Genomic DNA, 13,423 nt, shown 5'->3' with positions numbered 1-13,423 from the left:
TTCACCTATTTCTGTATAGGATAAGAAATCCATTGCTGTAAATTGTATGTTGAGATCCACCTTACGTTTGTTCTTCTATTACAATTTAATAAAGGCAGAGCAGACACCCCCCGCCTTCTCGGAATGCTGCCTTCCCTCTCCCTGTGCTACACACACATACAATAGGGAGAGCGCAAGCGCACAAGCACCCTGCAGATTGCGGCTAGAATAGCACTGCTGTCACGTTAGGTAAGATTCTCTGGTGTTTAACCTCTTCATTGCCATGTGGGGCTCCATCACCCTCAGGAAGACCGTTATCTGTTCCTCCATCGCTTCTTCTCTTCAGCTGTTTCTAAAAACGGACCAACATCACGGTGATGGAAGGGATCTCAGCAGCCTTGTAAAATATTATTCCATTTGCTATTAAGCTGACAGAAAAGGCAATATGGGTGAAATTGAAGAATCCATTTAAAGCTACAAGGAGGTTTTCGAAAACACTCAACCATTAACATTGTATGTGTAGCCCATCTTGTGTTTTTTCATATCACTGCTTTGAAAAATATATTCCTTGTGTACATCTGACACTCACCCCATACCTTACCTAACCTTTACATGACTGTCATAGTCTGTACTGTACATTTATGTTATGTTTGTTATCACATATTTCAGTATTTAACCTTTCTTTTTCTTGTGCTCTTTATGGTTTCTAGTCTTTTTTACAAGGTCTGCTGTGATGCTATGGATCCCTTGGTAGAAAATATAAAATGTGAAGAGGGTGGTGGTGTGCATTTGGTGACCCGCGAAAGCAGTGTGCTTCTACCTTCTCCAGCTGTCTCAGGTAACAAACCAAGCACAACACCCACAACTCATATCAAGCTAGCAAAAAGGACCTCCTGTAAATGGAACCATTAATTTGTAGACATTTATAATGCTCTGAATAAATCCTGGCGTTGGCTTAATGGTTCAGCATCACCTCTCAGAGAGAGCTCAGTTTTTCAGTTTTTACTTGTATTTTCTTCCAGCAGAAGTGTTAGGCTGAATGGTGATCTCGCTGAGCTCAGTCTTGATAACAGGCACTCACAAAACTGATATGTATTTAAGGTGCAGTCAGATTTGGTATTTGAAAGTTTTACGCTCCTCCAAAGGCCCAAACAGATGGTCAGCCCTGAGCTCAGGTTAAAGACAGGTCATCTTCCATGGGGGTACTTAATCCCTGGCATTTCTGGCCCGACAGAGAGAATACAAAGGAACACCAACAAATACATCTATCCCTGAGTAATAATGCTGCACTATTATACCAACATATGAATGGAGATTTAAAACAGGGGTCCTGGTTCCATACATTTAAATATAAGTGTGAAAACCACATACCATAGTTGAGGTGTCCCATGTAGGTGTTCTTCTCCATCACCAAAGACATGCTGGTAGGTTAATTGGATCCTGTCTAAATTGTCCCTAGTATGTGTATGTATGAATGTGAGTTAGGGACATTAGATTGTACGCCCCTTGAGGGTTAGGGACTGATGAGAATGTACAATATATATATGTAAAGCACTTCGTAAATTGACAGTGCTATATAAGTACCTGAAATAAATAAATAATAAATGAGAGTATCAACCCTTAGACACTCATATAGAAATGCCCAGTGGAGCTTACTAGAGGTTTCCCCAGTCTCCATGATGGTAGTGTAACCCTCTAGAATACCAGACTCATTTAGGAATAGTTATAGAACCCTCATGGATGTGCACCATACAATGCACAATTCCCATTACTTATTTTTGCCAGTTAACCACTTGCCGACCGCACTATAGCCAAAAGATGGCTACAGCACGGTTGGCTAGTTCTGGGAGGGCTTCTAGTGATATCCTCCCAGAACCGCGCCCCTCTGCACGGCCCCAGGGCATGCATTGTATCCTTCAGACCAGGGGCGGACTGACCATTTGGAAACTGGGGCACTGCCCGAGGGCCCCGGGTCAGTAGGGGGCCCCATGAGATTCCCCTGGTACCTTTTTCATAGGCTTTTTTGAGTTTGGGCAAGGGCACAGGGGCCCCATGATCCCCTATTGCCCGGGGACCCCATGAGTTGTCAGTCTGCCCCTGCTTCAGACACAGCTGATCACAGATCTCAGTAAAGGGCCAATCGCAGTGGCCTTTTACCATGTGATCAGCTGTGTCCAATCACAGCTGATCACATTGCAAACAGACTTGCTGGGTATCGGCAGTTCTTTCCTCACATGCTGTCACAGTTCTCAAGCAATTTACATAGGGGGCATTTGCACTGATCACAAGTGCAGCCCCATCAGTGCAGGAGAAAATTAAAAAATAAAACAGAAACTAAGAATAATTTTTTTTTCAAGATTTATGGTCTTTTTTCATTTATTTTGCAAATAATAAAAACCCAGTGGTGAATAAATACCACCAAAAGAAAAGATAAAAATTTAATTTAGGTACAGTGTTGCATGACGGCGCAGTTGTCATTCAAAGTGCGTCAGCACTGAAAGCTGAATCTTGGCCTGGGTCCGGTAGGCAAGTGATTAACAAAAAGGATCTCATTTGAAACCTTAACACATTAATAAGTTGAACAATGGTACTACAAACTTGGGACTCTCTTAATATTTTTTCAGATTCACAGCCTCCAGTGTCATTGCCTGCTCCATGGCAAATTCTTTGGTCAGTAAAACAGTCCATACTTACCACTGTGTACTGATCTGTACTGTAACCTTAACCCTACGTTTGCCTGAAGATACACTTTAAATTTGGAACCTGGTGATAAATGTAGTAGGCTTGATTTACCAGTTTCTGTCTGGGTGTCTTCTATTCTAAAATCTGATTCCAACTGTACAATAAAATACATGTTGTAGAATGAAATAAAGAAACTGGTTGATACAAGACAATACAAACAATTCGTTTTTGATACTTTGATGAACAGGACCTACAGGGAATCATGCATTTCTGTTTTCCCATAGCTTCTTAGATGCTCTCTTTCACATATCACTAGAAAAATGAATGGGAGAATTTTGGTTGATTGATTGAAGCAGTATATATGGCTTGGCTTTTAGGATGTGAATTAAGGACAGATTATGGCACAGATATACCAGAAAATTAAAAAAAAAGACAAACGAATCCTTATGTCTCATAAAATATTGCCTTTTTGCCAACAGTTGTTAGGTTGCACCTATCCACCTGCTCAGATACTCAGCGCCCCATTCTGCAGGAGCAGCGAGAGAGGAGAGGATTGGAGCCAGTCACCGCCACTGTGAATCCACAGGTTAGATGAAAGTGAAATTTAGGAACATGACATAAGGCTTTTCAGTTCAAAAAAATTACAGTATTTCTGTTAAAGTTAATTATATGTCCATCTGTCCTTTTTATTTTCTCCTGGTCCCCTGGCAAAAGTGTAATAAATGCCTGTTGACCCAGTTACCAATTAAAGAAGAATTCCAGGCATGGTATTTTTTTACATAGTTAAATCCAGCATGGACCAATGTAACTATGTATCTTCCATACCTGGCCTATGCCCTTGGAAACTGGAAATCATTGAAGAACACACCGCTACTCCAGTGATCTCCACTTGGTTCCAGGTCCCATGTTGAGCGGCCGGCCTGATGCATTGTGAATACAGGAAGTCGGCTGCTCAGCAATGGCAACATTCAAAGAATGCTTTGCATTTTCTTAATGAATGTAAATCATTCTCTTATTGGATGAGGTGGAGAGGTGGGATGGTGATATCACAATTTCCACCCTGTCCAGTCAGAGAACATTCTCTCAATGGTGGCTATCCCAAGCATCTGACCTCCTGTATTATCAGTGCATCAGCACAGGACCTGGAAGAAAGTCGAGATCCCTGAAGTAGCAGACTTCCAAGGGCATCAGCCAGGTATGGTATTTACAGTTACATAGATCCAAACTGGATCAATGTAACTATTTAATAATATACCATGCCTGGAATTTGTCTTTAAGTCCACCTAATGAAGCTTCCTGTGATAGTGTGGCAACAATTCTGCACTGCTTTTGAAGTCAGAGCAGAGTTGACACTCCCCTACAGACTGTGCCTGCTTGCTACAGTGGGATGAGAAAATGTTGCATGGAGAATGGCTATTAGCATTGATACTACTGCTTCATATGCATGTAGCCTGTCAGCAGCCCCTGGCCACACCTAGTTCTGCCCACTACTTTCTGCATTGACACCACTGCCTCTGTAGCTGAACCCCTCCTACTATGAGAAGGGATGAGCAAACCATTTTTTGCAGGAGGGTCGAAGAACTCAGCAAAAAATTTGCTAAACCCAAACTCAATCCCAAACCATACTGAAGTCTAAGAAAGCCAAAACTGTTTATTTTACAAGACCTAGTTGCAAACTTTTGTTTAAAATTGGGCATGGGTAGCTGGGCACTGCCATTGGGGGCATATACCAACACACAAAAAAACAGCCCCAGTGTCCCTGATTACTGCCACACCAGTCCGAGTGTCTCTGATCTAACTGCCACACCAGTCCCAGTGTCTGTGATCACCCCTTGGACACTTCATGAGCACCACCATTCACGTTCATGGGTCACTACTGGCAGATGTACAGGGGGTATAATTCCTGCCACAGCTGTGAAGCAAAGTGAGAAGCATTTGTACACCCCCTGCCACTGCCTCTGCAGCTAAAGAGGGGTAGTGGTTGAGGGGTGGTAAAACCATGGCTCAGCCTAAGGTTTTACCATACCCAGGGGCGGACTGACAACTCATGGGGCCCCTGGGCAATAGGGGATCATGGGGCCCCTGTGTCCTTGCCCACATTAAAAAAAGCCTATAAAAAAGGTACCAAGGGCATTTCATGGGGCCCCCTACTGACCCCGGGCCCTCGGGCAGTGCCCGAGTGCTCGAATGGTCAGTCCGCCCCTGACCATACCCCAACCTCATGTGTGAATGAGCTCTAATAGTGCAAGTAGCCAGTGTCTCCAATCACAACCACACCAGTCACAGTGTCACCAGACCTGTGTATCTAGAATCAGTGTTCCTGATTGCCACCATACTAGATCAGTGCAGCCAGGAAGTTTTCCTGATCACTACCACATCAGTTGCAGTGTCACCACACTGGTGTAAGCCAGCAATGGTGTCCCTGATTGTTGCCACACCAGTCATAGTGTCACCAGACCATGGTAAGTCAGCAACAGTGTTCCTGATTGCAGCTACAAAAGTCCCACTGTCACCAGACCAGTGCAGCCAGCAACAGTGTTCCTGATAACCACCACACCAGTGCAGCATTGCCTCTGCTAGGCACATGTACTGACCCTTGCCTGTTGCTGCCTGCTGTCTTGACTGATTTTTTCCCTGTTTACTGACCATGTCTCTACCTGCCGCCTGAACTGACCCATCAGTTCGTCCGACTACAGTCAAGGCCTGCTTGACTTTTAGGAATGGAGAATGCTATAGGGGATGCTACGCTAAGCTAAATTCCCTAGCTACTCATACAGAGGTGACCATTACATTTCATTGGTTTTGGCACAATTGGTTGATCTGTATGATACACAAGATACAATGTCTGGTACATAATCAATCGAAACAGTGAAAAAGTCTCACTCGTGGTATCGCCATACTTGTGAGGAGTAGTAGAATGTGTTTTTGGTTGTAATTCTAAGCATGCCCATGCTGTGTGTGAGAAATAATTTGTTAAAATGACAACTTTGCGAAAACAAAAAATGTCTTAATTTTCCAAAAAATTGTGACAAAAAAATTACAACTTCCTACTAAATACCTTCGACTATCTCATTTCCAAAACAGGGTCGTTTGGGGGTATTTGTACTTTCTCTGCAATTTAGGACATCAAAATGTTCAATTTTCAAATATACTGTATATACCATAGTTTGTAGATTTTATAACTTTCACATATAATATGTATTGATTTTGGTTATTTTACCAAAAAATTTAGCAGAATACATTTTGGCCTAAAATTATGAAGAAAGATTATTTATTTCCAAAATTTTAGAACAAAAACTATGAAAAACTGTTTTTTTTTTTATTTCACTCTTTTGAGTAGTTGTCATTCAAAGTGTAACAGCACTAAAACTGAAAAATGGCCTGGGAAGGCAGGGGGTGAAACAGTCCAGTCTTGAAATGGTTAAACAATTTGCTTGTTCTTTGACAGGTTCATTTAGGACATCTGCATTGCCAGGATGGGAACCCAAGCCAACCCAAAGAGGAAGACATTGCGATAACCACAGAAGGGAACAACAATACCATCTCTAAAGGTGGCCTCCTTTTTGAAGTTCTGAAGTGGGTTTTAGTTAACGATGTATTTGAACCATCATTATTATTATCATTACTACTATTCTACCTTTTATGATGTTCAAACTATACAGGTAGGGTGGGTATAGTGCAACTCTTAATGTTTCTGCACAAAGTGGAGAGAAATTACAGAGATATAGGAAACTATACTCTAAGCCAGTTTTATCCAAACTGTGACCTGGGGGCCAGATGCGCCCCTTTGCTTGCTTTTATCCGGCCCTTTCATCCACTGATACCAACAACTGATACCAACAATGGCTCATAATTCCCCCCACTGAAACCAATTAAGGGTTAGAATTCCTCCCAATGATAGTGAACAATGAGGCCTAATTCCTCCCAATGATACAAACCATGGAGCCCAATGACACCACCGATGGGGCACACTTCCTCCCACTGACACCAAAGATGGGGCAATGTTTATTCCCACTGATGTCAAGACCTTTTCTTCTCCCAATAACCACAGGCCGCCCTCCCCTTAAGTTTGAAGGACAGTAAACTGGCCATCTGTTTAGAAAGTTTGGAGACCCTTGCTCTAAGCAGAAGTGCCAAGTTCTGGGAAGTAGGAGTCAGTATAATTCAGCACAGGAAAAGTTAGTCTTTAGTGCTGGGGAGGAGAGTGTGTAAACAAGGGTTACATTTACTTAAAATGTATATAATCTCAAAAATAGAAAAAAAATTATAGCTACTCTTTTATCTTTAAACCCTTTGTATCTTTTCATGGAAGTTAAAGAAAAAATATTTAATCCTAGCTCTTCTATTGAGCCAGTGGCACTTGCTTTAGCAGGGTAGCAATGCTCACTGACCCGCTTAATGCAGTAGTGGTGTTGTTGCTATTGCATGAGCTCTCCAACAGCAGAATTACAGGCTCATATGGAAACCTACATTTTGTTATTTTATACTTAGCAGCATTTCATTGCCCAATGTTTTTTAGTTATATATTGTGGGTTTACATCTGCTTGAAGGAAGGGTTAGTGTTAGTGTTAGGATTGGGATACAGGAAGGGTTAAAGTTAAGGTTTGGATACAGAGGGGGATGAGGGCTGGAGTTAGAGAGGGTTGGTGTGAGGGTTGACTTACAGGGAGACGTAAGGTTAGGGTAAAGGAAGTAAAAAGGTTAGGGTAGAGCATGAGTTCTCAACCTGTGGCCCTCCAGGTGTTGTAGAACTACAAGCCTCATGAGGCATTGCAAGGCTGACAGTTACAAGCATGGCTCCCAAAGGCAGAGGCCTGATGGGACTTATAGTTCTGCGACAGCTGGAAGGCCACAGGTTGAGCACAGGTAGAGTAATACTGTCTGCTTTGGGATCTCTGCACTAATATCTGAAAGCACCAGTTTCCGTACTTTGAAAGATAATGCACTACTCTATACTAAAATGTATATGGAAATCCTCAACACCTATCCTCTAGTAGGCTTATGTAAGCACATATACACAAAAACTGGAATAAAAAATGTCTATAACAACCAATCAAATGCCTAATTTATCTGAAAGTTAAATCCTGATTGGCTGTCTTGGCTCCAGTTTTGCATGCTTTAGCTTTCTTCTCTTAGTCAATCAAATTCTCCTCAATGGTAGCAAATAAGGGTTCAGCCATAATCTTTGACTCCACTGTTGTCAATCCCTTTGCAATAGTTTTTACAATGGTTGTATTTTTCTTTCTCCACAGCATGAATGCATGTGTTTGTCTGGGGACTGTACAGTTGTGTTTATGACTCATTTGTGTCTGTGCAGTTCCTGAAGTGAAGGAGAGCCCTCATTCCGATCCTACTCTGTGTCTCTGTGATACCTGTGGCTGCCAGCATGTGGCCAGTGGAAAATGTGAGGCATGTGGTGCAATATGTCACTTCAAAGAGAGGTGAGACTGAGACCTGCTGATCACTATGATGGGGGTGAATGGGGAGCGGGTTAGTGTTACCTGGCTTCTGGGGTGTCCACAGCAGGTCCCTGGTCCTGGAGCCATCACGAGGCTTTGGGGTGGGCAGCGAGACCCCAAAACCGGTCAAGAAAAGGAGGCCAAAAGAGTATCAGAGCCCAGCTGAGTCAGAGGCCGATCTAATGGTGAGGACAGAGCCATCATTGCACTCATGTCACCTGAGTGTTGTCAGTGCTTCACTGTGTTGTGATTGGAGGAGAGTGCCGCAATACACTATAATGGAGCAGGTCTTATGCAGGGACTTATCAGTTTAACTGTTTGCATGTCGTAACTTTCGTGTGTATATTAAAGGATTATAGAATACATCAGTGGTAATTCCACTCTTAAACAATAGTGTATCTTTGAGAAATAATTTTGGAGCATGTTTTTAAAAACTACCAAAAAGTGATGTATTGTCCACAGCAACCAATCAGATTCTGAATGTCAGTGGGCCAGGGTGGGGTCTAGTAAACAGAACATATCTCTTGCTGGGTAGCTTTAGGCATCAGCCATATTTTCACTGTGTGCATTAAAGCAAACCTAAAGTAGCCTTGAAGGTAACTGAAATGCTGGGTGAGGGCACCTTTTTGTTGATACCATTGTTAGTCTTCTTCAGATCCATACTTGTGTCTCTGTGAAGCTCACGGAATCCTAAGCTAGCTAGATTTCTCTCATTCTGTCATTGATTCTTGTTCAGCCAGTGGTTCCCCTCTCCATATTAAAAAGCATAGATAGAGGAATCTCCCCTGTTGGTTATTGCATTCAAGCAGCCACTAAGGTTGTACAACCTGAGCTCTGACTACCAGATCCTGAAGATGCCTAAATGTGAACTGGAAATAGTGAGGCAAATTTTTGGTGACTATGTCATCTGTAAATGCCAACTGTGTGTTTGCTGTATCATCTTTTAACTTCAAGACAGTGGTTGTAAACCATATGACGGGTACAGGGTCCAGCAAAAGACTTTGTACTCCAAAACTTATTTTAATCATAACGATTGCTTCTATTATATTTCTATGCTTCAGTGTAAATTAAGTTAGAATGGCCTCAATTGTGAAAGTGTAGATCCAGCATCTCAAAAAATAGAAAAATGCAATTTTATTTCATCCATCACATAAAAGAGCAATCAATACTTATGACTAAGGCCTCTGTAGGAGGCTGAAACGCGGCAATGTGTACTGGTATTGATTCCTCTTTTATGTGATGGATGAAATAAAATAGCATTTTTCTATTTTTTAAGATGCTGCGGTGCCGGATCTACACTTTCATGCTGATGTTACTACGCTATAGTACTGCGGTTATCCAGGCACGTTGCGCTCTATCCCATCCTGAATGATTGCTGTGGGCTGTTGGGGTTGCAGCACTATTCCCATTTCTATTTACAATGACATCAATATCTTTAGTAAGAATTCCCTATAGCCTGAAATTGTTGAACCAGGGAGCCTATAATGATCCAAATTTGTATAGTCTGTCCCAGCCAATGCAGGAAATATGTCATCTGAAATCTGATTGGATCCTCTGGTCAACACATGTAATTTTCTTTGGCCCAGATTTTGTAAAAAAGCACAATTAAGGTGATGAGAAAAATGACAGAAGAGTGTGGGATGTATGTCTGTGTATAGTGTTATGAATGGAGTTGTCTCTATATCTGAGAGGTGTTATCATTTAGGAGAAGCAGAAAGAGCAGAAGACCTCCGAAGATACAGAGGGGCCATGTGAGAGGAGCTCGGAGCAGGAAACATGGAGCCAAAAAGACACACAAAGTATGCTTTTGTTCTCTGGTCTCCCAATGCATACATGAAGTGTCCATTATTGCCCCCTCTCTATGCCAGGTCCACTGTAATATCCCTCTCTGTGAACCTCAAATCATCAATACCTTCTTGAGTGTTTCTCTAATTGGAGACAAAATGGAAGTGTTGTCCATACCAATTAATCCAGTGTGTAAGCTGGAAGACCTGACCAAACATCCCATTTGAAACATTTGATTGGCAAAAACAACACCTCCATTCTTTTTTCTTCCAGTTTTTATTTCTCCTCATTATAGACTCATTTATATTGTTTTCCATGTTTTTTTATCTATAGCTTCAGGTGATGAACTGGGAGACTCTTGGTCTTGGTCTGCTTACCTGGAAGAGCAGAATTGTGACGCGGCTCCCCTCAATCTCTTTCGGGAGGTGAGTCTGGGCAAGGATAGATGCATGAAAACCTGAGATTCATACTCAGCTACAAACAGTTACTAGAAATGTATACATATATATTTCTGCTAAGTGACAGTTTTAACCAGTAATATAAATCTTCACTGTAGGTAGTACATGGCTCAGATGTACGTGCAGTACAGACATCTTGAGGAATATACTTAATCTGGTGTCAGCTACTAGCACCAGGTGTAATATTCCCATAGCTCACGTTCCTGGAAACGGCAAGATGTAAGCAGCTGCTGTAGTAATTGCCAGTTGGAAACTGGTAACAGAAGCCAAAGTATACACTCACCGGCCACTTTGTTAGGTACACCTGTTCAATTGCTTGGTAGCACAAATTGCTAATCTGCCAATCACATGGCATGTTGACATGGTGAAGACGACTTGCTGAAGCTCAAACCGACCATCAGGATGGGGAAGAAAGGGGATTTAAATGACTTTGAGCATGGCATGGTTGTTGGTGCTAGATGGACTGTTCTGAGTATTTCAAAAACTACCTATCTACTGGGATTTTCATGCACAACCATCTCTAGGGTTTACAGAGAATGGTCTGAAATATCCAGTGAATGGCAGTTGTGTAGACGAAAATGCCTTGTTGATGTCAGAGGTCAAAGGAGAATGGGCAGACTGGTTGCTGCGACATTCAGATGGTAGGGTCAGAATTTGGCGTAAACAACATGAAAGCATGGATCCATCCTGCCTTGTATCAACGGTTCAGGCTGGTGGTGGTGGTGGTGTAATGGTGTGGGGGATATTTCTTGCACTAGCAAGGTGTACCTAAAAAAGTGACCAGTAAGTGTATATCGCCAGCACACCACAGATCTTTGAAGTACTGTCCAAAGGTTTTTCAGGTGATCACATCACAGTGCTTAAGTGCAACGTTTAATGACTACGTAGGACCCCTTCATCAGGCATACTTGAAAAAGAAGTCCTGTGTGGCCCTGAAACATTGGTCTTTACCATTGTGATGCTATCACCTCCATAAACGTTCAGACAGTATTATAAAGATCCATGATGTGTTAGCGATGTATACTTTAGCTACTAGCACCAAGCCCCCAAATAGAAATGTTGATTAAAATTGGACCTGTGGTTTGCAAATGCAGGTCAAGACAAAATGTTTCACTTAATGGCCTATTACCCTCATACTCCTTTTTTTTACCTTCCATTTGGTCTGCTGCTACTACTCCGTTCATTTGTGGGGGTGAAGTTTAAAAAAAAGCCTTTGGACTTTAAAGTTGCATGAAAAGTCGTACCCCATGTTTTCCAGCGATAGCCATTCATATATGTGCGACTTAAAGTTGCAGAGACTTCAAGTAGTTAATGCACTACTTTGGTCTGACTTTCATGCAACTTGAGGGCCATAGACTTCAATGTTAACCCTCAAAAGTTGCATGATAGTCATACCTGAATGCATTACATGCAACAGTGGGTCTGACTTTGCAGAGGGACAAGTCACATCCAAGTCACACCCATCCAAAGTTGCATCAAAATTGCACCAAAGTTGCTCTCCAAAGTCAGCAGGACTTTGGAGTTGTACAAGTGTGAATGAAGTAGATCTGACTAACTAAGGCCTAGTACAGTGGTCGGCAAGCCGCGGCTCGCGAGCCACATGCGGCTCTTTACAAACTTTAATGCGGCTCTTCTGTGTGCCGGGCGCCCGCTCCCCTCCCTCCTCTCGGGCGGCCGCCTCAAAAGTCAGGACTCTGCAGCTAGCCCAGCAATGGGCAAACTACGGCCTGGCGGACCTTTTAATCCGGAGCGTGGCAAACATTGGCTGTCAGGATGTAGGCGGGGCAGCGTGACGAACTCCTCTCCTCTCACAGTCCGCCCTGAAGACCGGAACGGCGCGGGAACACGGCGAGAGGAAGGCGCGGAGCAAAGGTAAGTGAATTGACACAATATGGGGAATGAATTACTATAGGGGGGATGAATTACTATAGGGGGGATGAATTACTATATGGGGGATGAATTACTATGGGGGATGAATTACTATATGGGGGATTAATTACTATGGGGGATGAATTACTATATGGGGGATGAATTACTATGGGGGATGAATTACTATGGGGGATGAATTACTATATGGGGGATGAATTACTATGAGGGATGAATTACTATATGGGGGATGAATTACTATGGGGGATTAATTACTATGGGGGATGAATTACTATGGGGGATGAATTACTATGAGGGATGAATTACTATATGGGGGATGAATTACTATATGGGGGATGAATTACTATGGGGGATTAATTACTATGGGGGATGAATTACTATGGGGGATGAATTACTATGAGGGATGAATTACTATATGGGGGATGAATTACTATATGGGGGATGAATTACTATGGGGGATGAATTACTATGGGGGATTAATTACTATATGGGGGATGAATTACTATGGGGGATGAATTACTATATGGGGGATGTATTTTCAGTTTTAAAAATGTGGCTCTCAAAATAAATTTCAATCGTGGTTTTGGCGAGATTTGGCGAGATTTGGCTCCGTTGAAAAAAAAGGTTGCCCACCACTGGCCTAGTAAGTAGACCTTAGGCCTAAAAGCCCCAGTCCATTGGACAGCACTTGGGCCTAGTTACTAGATGGTCAGGAATCCCATGCAGAATCATGGGATTAAAGTAAAATATTCACGTTTCCCTATACCCAGAAGTACCATGCATTTAACTTCACTCCAGCAGTTGAGCAGAGCAATGGGAGTGCAAATAGAGGGTGACTATGTGCAGATAGGGGGGGGGGTGCAAATTAATGAACCTGTGTGATAAGCTTTTTGAAGTATTTCTCACTTTGCTGAAATATTCACTGTTAGGGCCTCATAAAAAGGTTCCTGTTTATCACCCACCCTAGAATCGATCTGTGTGAGAATAGGAAGAGTAAGAATCCACTCTGCCCACCTCTAGTACAAAGAAGCCCCAAGTCCTACAGGCTTCAACACTTGCCTGCTCCCATGGTTTGTCCACCCCTGCATAGATTTGTGTATTGTATTCAAGTCTGAGCACAGATGTTTTCATTATTATTATTATCACATAATCCACCAATTGGCAGTAGCTGTA

The 13,423-nt window shown here is 42.5% G+C and overlaps 1 protein-coding gene across 7 annotated transcripts in view; it reads left to right on the top strand.

The window, feature by feature from the left end:
- The window catches only part of L3MBTL1 (L3MBTL histone methyl-lysine binding protein 1), a 63,833-nt gene that overhangs the window by 9,014 nt on the left and 41,396 nt on the right, over nucleotides 1-13,423 (top strand). Inside the window, exons 1-9 of one of the 7 annotated variants that reach the window (XM_089673327.1) lie at nucleotides 124-228; nucleotides 326-492; nucleotides 690-817; nucleotides 3,141-3,247; nucleotides 6,110-6,212; nucleotides 7,979-8,102; nucleotides 8,185-8,305; nucleotides 9,826-9,919; nucleotides 10,239-10,330. In XM_089673327.1, coding sequence (XP_089529453.1) covers nucleotides 718-817; nucleotides 3,141-3,247; nucleotides 6,110-6,212; nucleotides 7,979-8,102; nucleotides 8,185-8,305; nucleotides 9,826-9,919; nucleotides 10,239-10,330 — 741 coding nt within the window. In that variant the 5' untranslated portion in view covers nucleotides 124-228; nucleotides 326-492; nucleotides 690-717. Of the gene's footprint in view, nucleotides 1-89; nucleotides 493-689; nucleotides 818-3,140; nucleotides 3,248-6,109; nucleotides 6,213-7,978; nucleotides 8,103-8,184; nucleotides 8,306-9,825; nucleotides 9,920-10,238; nucleotides 10,331-13,423 lie in introns of those variants that run through there. The other 6 variants (XM_089673329.1, XM_089673331.1, XM_089673328.1 and 3 more) reach the window with 6 other exon arrangements.

This window comes from Staurois parvus, unplaced genomic scaffold (assembly GCF_062004578.1).
Source record: "Staurois parvus isolate SC_StPar_1 unplaced genomic scaffold, SC_StPar_1.0 ptg000137l, whole genome shotgun sequence".
Taxonomy (NCBI): domain Eukaryota; kingdom Metazoa; phylum Chordata; class Amphibia; order Anura; family Ranidae; genus Staurois; species Staurois parvus.
The sequence above is the reverse complement of the archived record's forward strand: the minus strand, read 5'-3'. Positions and strand labels throughout refer to the sequence as shown.